The sequence below is a fragment of the Pygoscelis adeliae genome, unplaced genomic scaffold (genome assembly GCF_000699105.1).
Source record: "Pygoscelis adeliae isolate BGI_AS28 unplaced genomic scaffold, ASM69910v1 Scaffold314, whole genome shotgun sequence".
Classification (NCBI taxonomy): Eukaryota; Metazoa; Chordata; class Aves; order Sphenisciformes; family Spheniscidae; genus Pygoscelis; species Pygoscelis adeliae.
In genome coordinates this window covers 2,256,943-2,270,043 of record NW_008824668.1, presented here as the reverse complement: position 1 = coordinate 2,270,043, position 13,101 = coordinate 2,256,943, and the positions used below count along the sequence as shown (strand labels likewise).

General features: G+C 45.0%; 1 protein-coding gene across 1 annotated transcript in view; it reads right to left on the bottom strand.

Annotated features, from left to right (window-relative positions):
- Positions 1–1,877: 1,877 nt before the first annotated feature.
- SAV1 (salvador family WW domain containing protein 1) overlaps positions 1,878–13,101 on the bottom strand; it is a 19,431-nt gene continuing 8,207 nt past the window's right edge. The window contains exons 2-4 of the mRNA XM_009322930.1: positions 11,428–11,698; positions 10,319–10,462; positions 1,878–3,115 (exon numbers count right to left, since the gene is read on the bottom strand). Coding sequence (XP_009321205.1) covers positions 2,914–3,115; positions 10,319–10,462; positions 11,428–11,698 — 617 coding nt within the window. The 3' untranslated portion in view covers positions 1,878–2,913. The remainder of the gene's footprint in view (positions 3,116–10,318; positions 10,463–11,427; positions 11,699–13,101) is intronic.

Below are 13,101 nucleotides of genomic sequence, written 5' to 3'. Positions count from 1 at the left end.
GAAGACACCTGGGAGGCCGGCAGCCCGGTCACACCGACGCTCTGCAGAAACCGGGGGTGCGCCCAGCCGTTAGACGGCGGCGCTGCCGTTTGCGAAGGACGGGCGCTTCGGTCAGACAGGAAAACGCACCCGGGTACAAATGGAAAATGGTAAAATTAGAAGGGGAAAAAAATCTGCATTCATCTGCAGAAAGATAATCTAGACAAACCAGATACCCATTACATAGCAAAGCCCTCCGTATGATGCAACAGGCAACTGCTTGGTGCTGTAAAGCAACATGCTGAGGACGCAGAAATTTAAACTCCATGCGTGAAACCTGTAGAAAAAACCCAACCCCCGTAAGTCCCGCGCTGGCACTGCAGGTAGCCCTTGGTTTAATACAACCCGAGGGAGCTCCTCCCGTAGCCGCGAGGTGCGAAAGATGGGCCAGCTGGTCGTCTTTATTCTCTCCTCCGTCTGGCACTTGACACAATCCGGAGTTGGCGCACGAAACAAACCGCACGCCGCAACTGGTTTGAACCTGCCGCCGCAGCACGGAGGGGAAAGCACAGCCCGCCGGCGTCACAGGCGCAGGGGGCTGGGGCCGTAACCGTCCCCTCTCTCTCTCTCTCTCTTTTTCCAGGCTTTGTACAAGCTGTACAGTGCAGCAGCGACTCACAGACATTTGTACCACCACGCCTTCCCCGCACAGAAAGCGGAGCCCGCCGAGGGCTCGGAGAGGAAGAAGGTGTAAGCCAGGCGCGTTGCCGGGGATGCGCGAACGAGGCGCAGCCGTCTCGTCCTCGGCTCGACGCTCTCGTCCTCGCACCCGTCGAACGGGGAGAGCGGAGAACAAGTCAGGCGTGCGGTGGTTCGGTGCGCTCGTTCGACAACGCGGCGTTTTGACGGGAAGATGTCGGCATGTTTTCCCTTCTGTTAATATGTACATACCGGTACTGCCGCAAATACAAAGTGCTTTTAATTTGTCATAGCCAGCGTACTTCCCAGCTAATTTATGAAGCCTTATTTTCCCCTTAATTAGTTATGAAGTCACCGAAGAAATCATGATTTACGTGACACCGCGACTAAAAATCTTCCAGACCGTAGCTTATTCGAAAGCCAACTTGTTTTCAGACACTCGAACAAGTCGTAACATGTAACCGAGTTTTTTTTCTTCAATTAACTGATCACGTAAACGTAATTAAAAATGTATTAACTTGCTTTATCAGAAACTGTAAGGGCACTTCTGCTATGGTATGTTAACGATCCTGTAGGGAGAGCGTACTCTTCTGTTCGTAACCCGTGCACAAGGTATCATTTGTATATGTCTTGGAGAAAGCGTCACTGTATCTCTGTACATACACGTTCACTGTAGCGCGAAGAGAGTGTGTTCGGCGGCTCTATTCTTTTATCCTCAGAACTATTAAAGTTTGCTTTCGGTTCCTAAGCAGCCGGTTACACAGGAAGCGGTTACTACCGAGGGGAGAGCTTCGCCTCTTGGGTTTTCGTTTGTTTTGGGGTTTGTTTTTTTGTTGTTTTTTTTTTTTTTAACATTCTTGGTGTCCTTTTGGCCTTCGGAACTGTTGTTTTAACGGGGAAAGTTGGTGTTTCGAAAGTCCTCTGCCCAGGTGCCACCTCCGGGAAGTGCTTCCGTCACCGAGGCGGTAAAGCCAGGTTTTGCAAGTCTTCGGCAAAGTAAAGGCTCCAGCTTTTAACGGCAGAGGAAAAGCTCCCTAAGCGAAGCAAGGCCAGAGCTGAGGGGCTGCTCTTCAGAGAACCCGAGCTACTGATTTTCACCCCCCCCCGTCAGACCTTTTTATCGGTTCCAGGAACATTTTATGTGACCTTTAAAAGGCAAAAAAAACCAACAGCTGAACAACCCTTCGTTCATTAAACAAATTGATTTTTATTGAATTAATAGGATTTACAAGAAATGTATTTTTCTGTCTGCAACAATGCTTATTGCACTAAAAAGAATCCATAAATAACATTTCAGGACAATCAGTGAACCAACTGAAAATATTGGGAGAGGGTAACGCTACGGTTAAAAATTTTCCCCAAGTAAGGAAGCTTTAACGCAAGACAAAAGCTCATTAAAAAACCCCAAAGTAACTGTCGTTACCTCCCTGATGTCCTCCGTGGTGCGGTACAGCTGGTGGGTAGAGCTGGTGGGACAACGCTGTCGCCTTCCCACGCGACCGGGTCACGTTTTATGAACCGCAGTTTACCTGGCGTTTAAGAACCGGTGAGAAGTTTGCTTAGGGACCTTGGTCTTTGAGAAGGTACAAGTATTTCCCCTCCGATTAATTTCTGTGAAAACTAGTAGGAAATCTAAAGTAGTAATGCGTTAAAGTAAAAAAATAAGGCAACTCAGACTTCGCTTTCCGGAAGCGCTTGGTTTAGAGCGATGGAATCCGCTTCTGTCTGGTTACAGCACTGGGTGCTACTGAAAAGTAACGGCGTCGGTGTTCTGTACATTAAAGCTGTGAACAGAGAGCAGACCTCCCTCGGGAGGGGGACGGGGGGTTCCGAGGGAAACACACGGAAATATGCATTTGGATTTGGACAACCTGCTGAATCCAGGACGTGCCATACAGTTGCGTCTACTGCCCTTTAAAAATACATAGTCAGCTTCTTAATAATACAGCCGACTGCTAGAAAAAGATACCAGAATCAAGTCTCTGGTTAAACTCCGCGCTGGTTTTCAGAATAATAAACTAGTTCTCGTAGGGAAACAGCTTAACAAACCTTTTTCGTTTTTATAAACAATACATAATACATGTAGAAAAATATTAATGAGGATAATAACAAAAGGTGCAACATCAACAAAAATAAGCTGCCTTTTCAACAAAAGCACTTTTTCATAGTTTTAAGTGTGAAAACCTTTTAAAGCTCTTAGTGTCCTCATAGAAGTCTATTAAAAGAGTTGTTAGCTTAAAAATTCTTGCCGTGCTGCTGGGCATACCACTGCTGCCTCTGCTTGCGATGCTCCAGCTCGGTGAGGAGGGCCTGCCTGTACGCTTCGTACAGCTTAACGATCCGTTCCAGTTCTTTCATGAAGAGCAGCTTCAGCATCCCCTGGTACGTGTCCAGGTCCGCCAGCTGGAAGAGCTCCCACTTCAGGATGTGGTCGTATCTGTTTTGATGGGAAGAGATGATTATCGACACGCCACTGCAAGCGAGCACGCAGCATTTTATGCGTTCTCTTAAGAACTGGCCGCACAGCTGTACAGCCACCGGTCGGATTTCCAGCAGTCTACGTTAGCGTGTTTTACGTGAAGAAATAAGGTGATCAACACCCAAAGACATGGAGCCGCGTCTCAAAGTGAGCTGGAGAAACGTCACTTGCAGCTAAACTGCAGAATCGCTCGTAATACGCCAAGATAAACTCTAGAAATACTAAAGATCCTATTAACTGATTGTAATAAACCAGAGGAGAAAATGCATTTTGGAAGCGTTAAAACAGCAATTCCATTCAACTAGCCTTGAAGATTTAGTAGTAAAACATCTTTTAAAATTAGAGTAACACGGGAAAAAAAGGAATTATTTCAACAGCTTACCCTAACACTCCCCAGCAAGTACCTCCCAGGAGGCACAACACTGCAAGGCTTCCCTCACAACATGCTTTTGTTTCCCAAGCGTTCTTGTTCCAGCCTTAACAAGCAACTCTCGGACACTGCTCCCCTCTTGGTTAATTAGCAGCAATAACCTAAGCCAGCGCGCCTCACGCTGTGGGCCTCGAACCCCACAGGGCCACGGAAGGGGGGTATCAGATAGCACCAGTGAGGGCTGAGGGAGGGGAGAAATCCGATCGGGTGGTAATTAATGGCTGCAAGCACTCACACCAGCAAGGGACATCCTAACCGCCCGTCACTATCGGCAGCGATTTGTCTGCCACGGGGGGAGCGGGGTGGGTGTCAGGGGAATGACACAAGCACTAACAGCTACGAATCCTACGTGTTCTTACTCCCCACACCGGAAAAACTGAGCTGCTGTGGACCTGGGGCGGTCCCCTGGAGACGTGTGCCAAGAGCCTGAAACACACTGGTGCCACCCTGAACTCCTCCTCTAGGAGTATCTGACCTAGCTCCCCGCCTGAGATGGAACAAGCTCAGCTGCGAAGTCGACCAATTGCTGTTGTATTTCCTCCCACTGCCACCAGTGACACGGAGCGGTTGGTTGAGCGAGGCGAGAGATAGAAGCTTGGGTCACCAAAGCGCCATCCACACTGTCAACGCTTTTTCCTTGAGGAGGGAAACGGACGCTGGTCAGCAGCGCAGAACGCGAAAGCTGGCAGAGAAAATACCAACAGGTTCAAGAAGGGGGCTACACACGGACCGGCTCTGTTAGAAGCCACGCTCCTCACGCTCCACGACGGGGAGCGGAGTACGTGAAAACAAATCGCAACGGGAAGCAGAAGCGTAACGTCAATCCACGAGGTGGGAGAAACGATGTACAGGGAGAGCTGCTGAGCGTCGCTAGCCCCTGCAACCCCCCTCCCCGGGTTAGAGTCCCTGGCAAAGTACATCTCGCCTTTCATTCGGTAGGTCTTCTCCTCTCCTACTCAACGTGCAGCACTGCTTTCGTTAGAAAATCTGCAGCGCTGTCAGTGCTGGGGTTTTTTATTTTTATTTTAATATGGAGCAATTCTGAATGTCTGTTTATACTCCTAGCACTTTTTTCCAGTTTCTGAAACATATAAACATGCCCCTACGTTCAGACTTCTGGGATATCAGAGCTGCTGCCATCGGATAGGTGTGAACAACGCAAGATGAGCCTCTTCAGGCCTCCCTTGTTTCACTAGCAGAGCTGAAGAAGTTTCCTGAAGGCTGCATTTTACATCGTAACTGCCAAACCACTCTTGTGACTAATCAAGGCTATGCCATTTCTCCTGCAAGGAATTTTCCACAATCGAAATTGGCACTCTAAGGTCTGCAAGGGAGCTGGAAAGCCGGTCAGCTGAAGTCCAGTTTCGTAATGGAGGTCTGTTCAATCACACGTTAGTCAGTGACTTGCTTTCATTCCACAGATTCTTCAAAGCTAGCGCTGACAATCCTCTATACCAAACACATGGTTCAACATTTCCCAAATTTAATGTCTATAATATTTACCTTTATATCTAAGCTACCCAAACTATCCAACCGCGTTGAAGTGAGAAAGCACCAGTATAAAGGCTGCGCGTGTAAACACACTTTACCCGTTCGCGAGTCTGCGGTGAGAACGGTTAAACGCACGTCCACACGCGCTCTGCATTGCCAGCGTCCACACGCGCTCTGCATTGCCAGCGTCCACACGCGCTCTGCATTGCCAGCGTCCACACACGCTCTGCATTGCCAGCGTCCACACGCGCTCTGCATTGCCAGCGTCCACACGCGCGCTCTGCATTGCCAGCGTCCACACGCGCGCTCTGCATTGCTAGCGTCCACACGCGCTCTGCATTGCTAGCGTCCACACGCGCTCTGCATTGCTAGCCGTCTCTTTTTAGCCTCCACCAGAGCAAACTCTGTGGCGGCCGGATTGCCCCCGAAATCCCCACCTCTATCCTCCCTTCAAGAAAGCAAGCATTTTTCTTCGTTACCTTTTTTAACAGACCCCTTTTTTGTGCCAGTAGTAGGGGAAGGTTTCCAAGATCCTGGTAGAAAAAACAGTGTTTCTAACAAAGTTTTTCAACAAAATCAGGGCAATTCTACAGAGATAGGATTAAAGATCTCTGGCTCGCGGCTGGCTGTCCAGTACTACTACCACACCCCGTGGGGCAATAGCTGCAGGATGACATTAAGCAGGAGACGCTGGCGTTCAGGGTGTTCCTCGAGGACACCGGGCCAACAGCAAGACAACCGCTGCGGTGAGCAACTTACAGTACGTTAGTTCAGGCTCCGAAGCCCACGTGGCCAAACGGTTACTGACTGGGATCTGGCTCGTGTCCGTCAGCGCATCAGTCAAGCGTTGACAGCCCACACTGCAGACCCACCCTCATACGCTTAAAGAAAGTAGTACAATGACTGCAGATAGCTAGATAGATACCAAAGCTTAAAATAAACAGGCTGTTTTCTTTGATGGTCTCCTTCCACCTCAGCGTGATGACTGGAGAAGTCTGGCAGGGCGACATGAGCTAGCAGCCATGAAGAGACCTGCCTGGTTCCGGAACAGACAGGCTTCCCAAGGCTCAGAGGGAACGAGGGACACAGAAACAGCACGTGGCGCACTGTAAGCACCGTTCTCATCAGCGGGAATATCTGGGCTAACCTGAGTCTACCTAAACTTGAGGAGACTTGTGTGAGAGAACTTCAGGAATATCACCCCAAAATGAGCAGGGGTGTTAACGCCGCCCCTGCTAAGGGGACCTGAGCAGCACGGAGTATCCCGGCATGGGCCCGGCCAGCTCCGGGAACAGGACAAGCCGCAGACTTTCCTAAGCAAGGTGAGGAAACAGCAATTCCCCAGCCCAGTTTTAATCTTGATTTTGTCTGATCCGAGTCTTCCTTTGTAATAGGCGTTTTAATGCTACTTTATTTTGATAAAAGAAAGCCTTGATGTAGTTACACCAGCGCTGCAATACCCCTCATGTCCTGCTTTTTCCCAGTGCTTCTGAACACATGCAATTCATTTGCAATCTAATTCTCTTAACTTGGAAATAGGCAGCTGACTACTATAGTTATTAGAAGAATAGAAGAAACCCAGGGAATAAACAGAGTTATTGATCCAATATTGCAGTTGGATATTGATCCAACTGCATTACGTGAGGAAATACATTCACGAGTGGAGGCTGAAGCCAAATATCAGTAAATTTATGCAAATAAACTGCATTACGTATTGAAAAGATATATTCAGAAGGCTGTATGCGTCAGAGAAGCACCAGGACATGCAGATGACCACCGAAAATACTTTTGAGGAATTTTAAGAACTTAAGTAACCACAGCTTCTATGAACTTCCTAACTAGCAGCTTCTCTATTAAAGCTATCCCAAGTCTTGACAGGGCTGCAACTGCTAAACTCACTGTTTGTCTGTATGGAGATCAAACTCCAAAGAGAGGTAGACTGCCAGCCGCTGCTTTTGAAGGTTTGCCAAGTACAACTATCTTTGTGAGCACTCGATTACTGAGTTTAAGCGAACACCACCTTTCCATCTCTGCTCCCTTCCCACTCACCCTGAGCTGAATTCAACTGCAGCAGGATTTCCCCTGGCTTGCCCTGCGCTGATGAATCCTTTCAAATGTTCTGGGCCAACGGCATTTATTAAAATACCCCCCACAGCAAGGCCCATTCTTGATGGAAGGACTGTTTCTTATTAAGGTGGCAATGCAAGCAGGAAAGAAAACAAAGCTCCATCACATGCAGTAATGTGTCTGCAGGTGTTCTGGGGCCTGCAGCTTTTTTTTTTTTTTTCCTTTCTTTTTTAAGCATCAGCACGAATTGCTAAAACCTTGGTGGTTCTTTAGCGCTTTGAAGCTGTCGCTGCTGATGGTTTCTCAAGAAAAGCAGCACATCAGGATTACTCCTCAGTGCAGGAGTTTCATTTCGCCTGTCAAGGGCAGTGTTGAATGGGGGAAGAAGTCCAATTAAAGATTAAGCCATCAGCAGTGCCTCAGTGGGAATGGGCTCATCCAAATCCAAAAGATCGTAGGTCTAGGAACGCTCACCACAGAGACGCCTAGAGGAACAGGGCACAGAGCACCAGTACCTGACCTAGACTCCCCAGGCATTTTTTAGAAGGGCAACTAGTCACAGAGCCACAAATCGAGGGGAGAAAGCACATTAGTACAGAATTCCTGCAGAGCGCAGAGCCTTCCCCTCCTGGGTGAGAAAGCAGGAGCTTACTAGACAGAACACGCAGCCAGAATACCCTGTCTCCAGGGCTTTTTCCAGTAGATAGCAAGTATTTAATATAAAATAGGACACTTTCAACACAAGAGACGCTGGCCTGCCCTGAATATTTACAGTCTATGGGTTAGGGCTGGAAGAACAAAGTCCTGGGTTCAGACCCGTGCTCCAAAAGAGGTGGGGGAAGAATCTGGAACCATGACCTCTCATACAAGGAAGGCATTTTTGGTCTCCTCACCCTCACAGTCCCATGCACGCAGTCTGGCATACTGTGGGAACACCTACCAGACCAGCCTACCTAACCTGGAAGGTGGAAAAACATTCCATTTTAGAGTCTAGCAAAGGGTTAAACGCAAGCCAGGAGTCTTGATTCCACTGTGCTAAGATTCTGATAGCTGCACTTAACGCTCTCAGAACAAACCTTGACAGATGCTGGAAGAGAGGGGAGAAGGACACTTCAAGGTATCATAAATACCTTGATATTGGAAATCGTTACCTTAAGTTATAACTAGTCATCAAAGCCTCTTCACTGTTCCATGAGCCAAATATCTTCTTTTTTTATCTTAACAGTTTGACCATTTTTCACTAAAAGAGGGAAGAAGCACCTACTAAACTCTCCATTAGACTTTTCCAGCGGCCAGAATTCTTAGCCTTTAGAGAAACTTGTTGAAACAAAAGCTAACATTATTGATTTTTGCTATCATTATCTACTTTTCTCAACAAAAACGACTGGCCTTTAGTCAGCTAAATCAAGCTACAGTGTCAGGGGTAAGTAACAAATCATAACAAAATATACCACAATGATTTCAGTGCAAAACTGTACTGATAATCAACAGATTTTTACAGTAAATTTCAAAGAGCAGCTCGCAAAAGGTATTCCTCTACCACTACTGTGAAAGCATTTTGCCCACTTACTTTCATTTTGGCACCACAACACAGGAGGACGTGCATACAGTTCTCATACTGGGCTTTGGGACAATACTACTGAAGAACATACAAGCATTACTGGATGTTTTTCTCAAGCTTTAAGCCGGCTGCTTTGGCAACGGAGAAGAGGTTCATTATTAAATTTACATTGAGAATATATAAGTGATCTTGATTTTAGTAACTGTGAAAATTATTTATCAATTGTTCCTTAAGAAGTCCTCAAGATGAGGTGACACTAAGCCAGCTGCTACCACTCTTCCTCACTTTTCCGATATAGTATTAGCATAAACCAGAATTTACTTCTTTACAGAGGCGTTTGAGAATTACAACAACATTCCTATTACCACCAGCACTACTTTAACAGAAGGCTAAAAGGATACTGGAAAATACACAATTTTGATTCCTCTGAACAACGTAAATTCTATTCAAACAGCCTGAATGAATTAAATGTTTGTTTGTTTTAATTTGTCTCAGCCGACTAGATACAAAGAAATTCCTGATAATCCTAAATTGTTTCAATTGTCTTAAATTTGTTTCTCAAGTTTCAAGAGAAGTACCAACAAGAGTCCATAAACACAGGCTGAAATATTTAAAACTGCATTGTCTGGATGTGCCAAAGACCTAAATAAAGAAATGCAGCTGCAGCCAAAACCTAAAAGCATTTCTAGGAAACAAGTCCTCCCATAGGTTACAGGAACTTAGCATGTCCCCAGTGCATGGGTACTGGTGGATTTTAGGCCAATTTAAATCTTTATGGGCTGCTGGCAAGCCCGGTAGCCACAAGAAGTAATCAAATCCATTCCGATTATAGTTACTAGAAGCAGCTAAAAAAGAGGATTTTTTAGCTGGAAGTCACTGAACATCATACATGGTCTGAATCTGCAACTACAGACTGACCTGCTCATTGCTGTAAAACTTAGTTTCTCCATATTCTCCTTATGGTACATGATTTCATAATTATTAAAACATATCTGTATTTTTTTATTGCTTTTCTATTTAGTGTTACTCTTCCGCAGAGCTGTACCCATTAGAAGATGTAATTTCTTTCATTATGCTGACTCAAATCTTTTCTTGGAGGAGACTCCCTGTTCCTAGAGCATTGTTTCTTTGAAAAAAAATGACTTTTTACTACCACTAAGTTTTTAATTAAAGTTCTTGAACAGAAATATAGACTTCAGTCTGTATTCAAAGTTCTTAATTGTGAAGGGGAATTTGTATGTCTTTTTAAAAAAAAAAGATATACATTAAGAAGTTAACACCCTAAAATATTTCACATATTTTGTAAGCCACGTGGTACCGTTCTCACAGATACACTGAAAGTAAATCACACCCTCAACTCTCTAATATATCATTCTGCAAGTCATGTGAACTGCAAGAAGTCCTGTGATGATTTTAAGTAACGCCTAATACAAAGCAAACTAATACGATGAACATCTGGTACAACTTCCCTGTGCGCTGTCAGCAATAGTTCTTATGCAATTAAGAAATAGATACCAGCTAGAGTTCTCCTTTCAGTCATTGAAGTTCCTTTGTTTGCCTTCTAAGCTAGGCATGCATAGTGTGAAACGCAGAGGGAAAAAAAAAAGCTCACTTTACAGGAGCCCTGGCATAGACCTGCAGCCAGTCTGGAATCTCTGCAGTGTGGTAGGGGTTTGCAGGGACGAGGAGAGGCTGGCTTCTCTCAGCTTGCTGCGGCTGGTAAGTCACTGGGGGAGGCTGGTCGTAACGGGGAACGCTGTACAAAGGAAGACAGACAAAGTCCGTAACCTCCAAGCAATAACTTAGACATACTGATATCGTTAAACTGTCAACATTAATACACAAGTTAATACATGCAAAGGCCAATGATGCAACCACATATGGAGCGTTGCCTCAGCAGGGCTATACTGAGAGCAACTTTCTGTTGCTATTTTTGTGCTTCGCTCCAATCACAACTGTAAGTGTTGCCCACTAACATCTGTTAGCCCACTGAAATTCACCTTAGGTCTATTCACCTAGTGCCTGCTACCTGGATACTAAAGCAGAACGTAACACGGTATCTGTTTTTAAAAGATTAAAAAGGCAAGTATCCATTCAGCCAAATAATCCACCATTTAATATGTTAGATCAAATGTATTCAGGCAGCAGCTGGTAAGAGCTATTCCATTTATAACAAAGGACATCCTCATACATTTATCTTTTGTGCCACATATTAAAAAACTTTCTCTTCCTGGGTAACAGGAAAATACACTGAGTAGCAGAAATTAACTGGTAGATTTGGTGCATACTAACTTTATTTTACCTTTAATTTATGAGTAGCTAAAATATCGATTTTCATTCTAGAGAAGACTTAATTCATGCTTCAGATGGTATGTGCTATTTGTCCAGACAGTCTCCTGGAACATCAGATCAAGTTTCTTCTCAGTCTACAATTCAATTCTGTTCTCAGCAACTTTGTTCCTTTACCGACAGTTGAAGAGAATAGCTGCTTTGTTTTAGTGAGTTAGGAACAATATCCTGTTTCTAAACTTAAGACAGTAACAGACTAGGAAAAAACCTAACAATTACAACTTCTTCTAAAAATCTTAGCCAAGAACCAGTAAAGCTTACTTCTAAAAATAAGGGAAGTTTTTGGCACGTTATATACGAGACAAAAACAGTTCCACTTTCTTAACTGGATTAGGAAAAAACCAGTCACAGACGAGAAGGCGGATGTCTTACCTGGGAGCACAAGGATGTTTATATTGAGCTCTTTTATTGATGTGATCTACATAATACACTCCAAATTCTGCCGACTCAACTCTCTCCCATCCCGGAGGCAGCCCCTCACGCTCGAGTGGATGGCTCCAGTGAGTTGTATTAGTGTTATGATCTATATAGTATTTCCTTCCTCTAATAGTCCAGTCCACTGACCAGCCAGGAGGAAGAGGTAAATCTTCAGAACTATGATTTGTTAAATTTCCTAGAGATGTAGCAGCAACTCTACCGATGCCTAAAAAAAAAAGGGAAAGCAATGTTTAGCTAAGCTGATAATACCCCAAACCAACATGATGTACGAAGTCAACTCCCCCCCCCCGACCCGAGGCAGTCTACGAACTTTGAACAATACCATGGCGTTTATGGTGTATGCGTTTGTACGTTAGTAAAAAAGCACAATCAAGTCAAAATAGCTATTCCCTTTCAAGACCCACTTGTTTCGCTCTCCTCCAACTCCAGATTCACTAGACAGCTTCATTCAGAGACAGTTGAAGCATCCTTGCTTTTTCAATGAGACACGTATTAGCATACATAACAGGGGTGAAGCTGTTACTGTTGTCTCAATTTGCTGAGCAGAGAGAGCCGACATAAGATTACAAATGTTAAAGCTTTACGTAAATGACAGTTTCTGTTAATATGCTATTACAGCTGCATCAAAACTATTTATCTACCAAAAATCCACAGCTATTTCTTTTTCTAGTGACAGTCAGAGATTACAACTATCTAGAAAAATCACTGAGCACCAACAAAGCTTTTCAGATTAACCAGTCAAGAACAGTAAACAGGACCAGGTAAACCAAGAGAGGAGGGACAAGTAAGGTTAGCACTATACTGCGCTGACCGTTATTACTGAAGTGCGTGCAATCACGGCCAAAAAGTGTCGTCAGTAACAAGAGAAAACAGAGAAGCTGGATCCACACCGGATCCTGCGCAAGCCCTTTGCTGAACACAGTACAGTCATCCTGCGCGCACGCTGAAGTTGATGTTGCCACGTCTTCTTTGCTAAAACTACCCACGCTTGTTAGACTAGCTGGTTTATGTGCGCTGCTGGGTGGGACAGCCAGGCCTTCTGAACGCAATCCAGACAAGATTTAGAGACCTTTTGTTCAGAGCGAGTCACAAAATCTCCTCATCTCTTCTCCGCATATCCCCCTCCACCCCCCTCCTCCCTCCCACAGATCTTGGAAGGCAGTTTCGTTGCCTAGTAGGCTGTACATCTGTTTCTTCTCTAAAACCGAGCACCTACGCTTCATAATGCTGAAGAGGCACATGAAAAAAAAGTAATTTCCAGCTTTTCTTGGTGATGTGGGCTGCACTAGGAGAAGGGCTTCTCCAGCAAGAGAACTAAAGCCTAGGTTGGGTGTATTGGCAGAAGGAGAACTAACAGGAATCAGTAGTTGATTAAGTTCCCGCCTCTGCCCTAGAAACACAGCACATTTAGGGTTTATCACTAAATAGCTGATTTAAGAGACTGTTCACTAGCATTTTAAAATACGCCATTTGTTGTAACATACACACAGCTTTTACATTTTAAAAATTAGCGTGCTGGATGCTGAGAGGTGTACTGAAGAAACGTAATTCCAATTTCATCTTTTCCTTCCCTCTATATACTACGGATACTTAGGAAGCTAGCTGAAA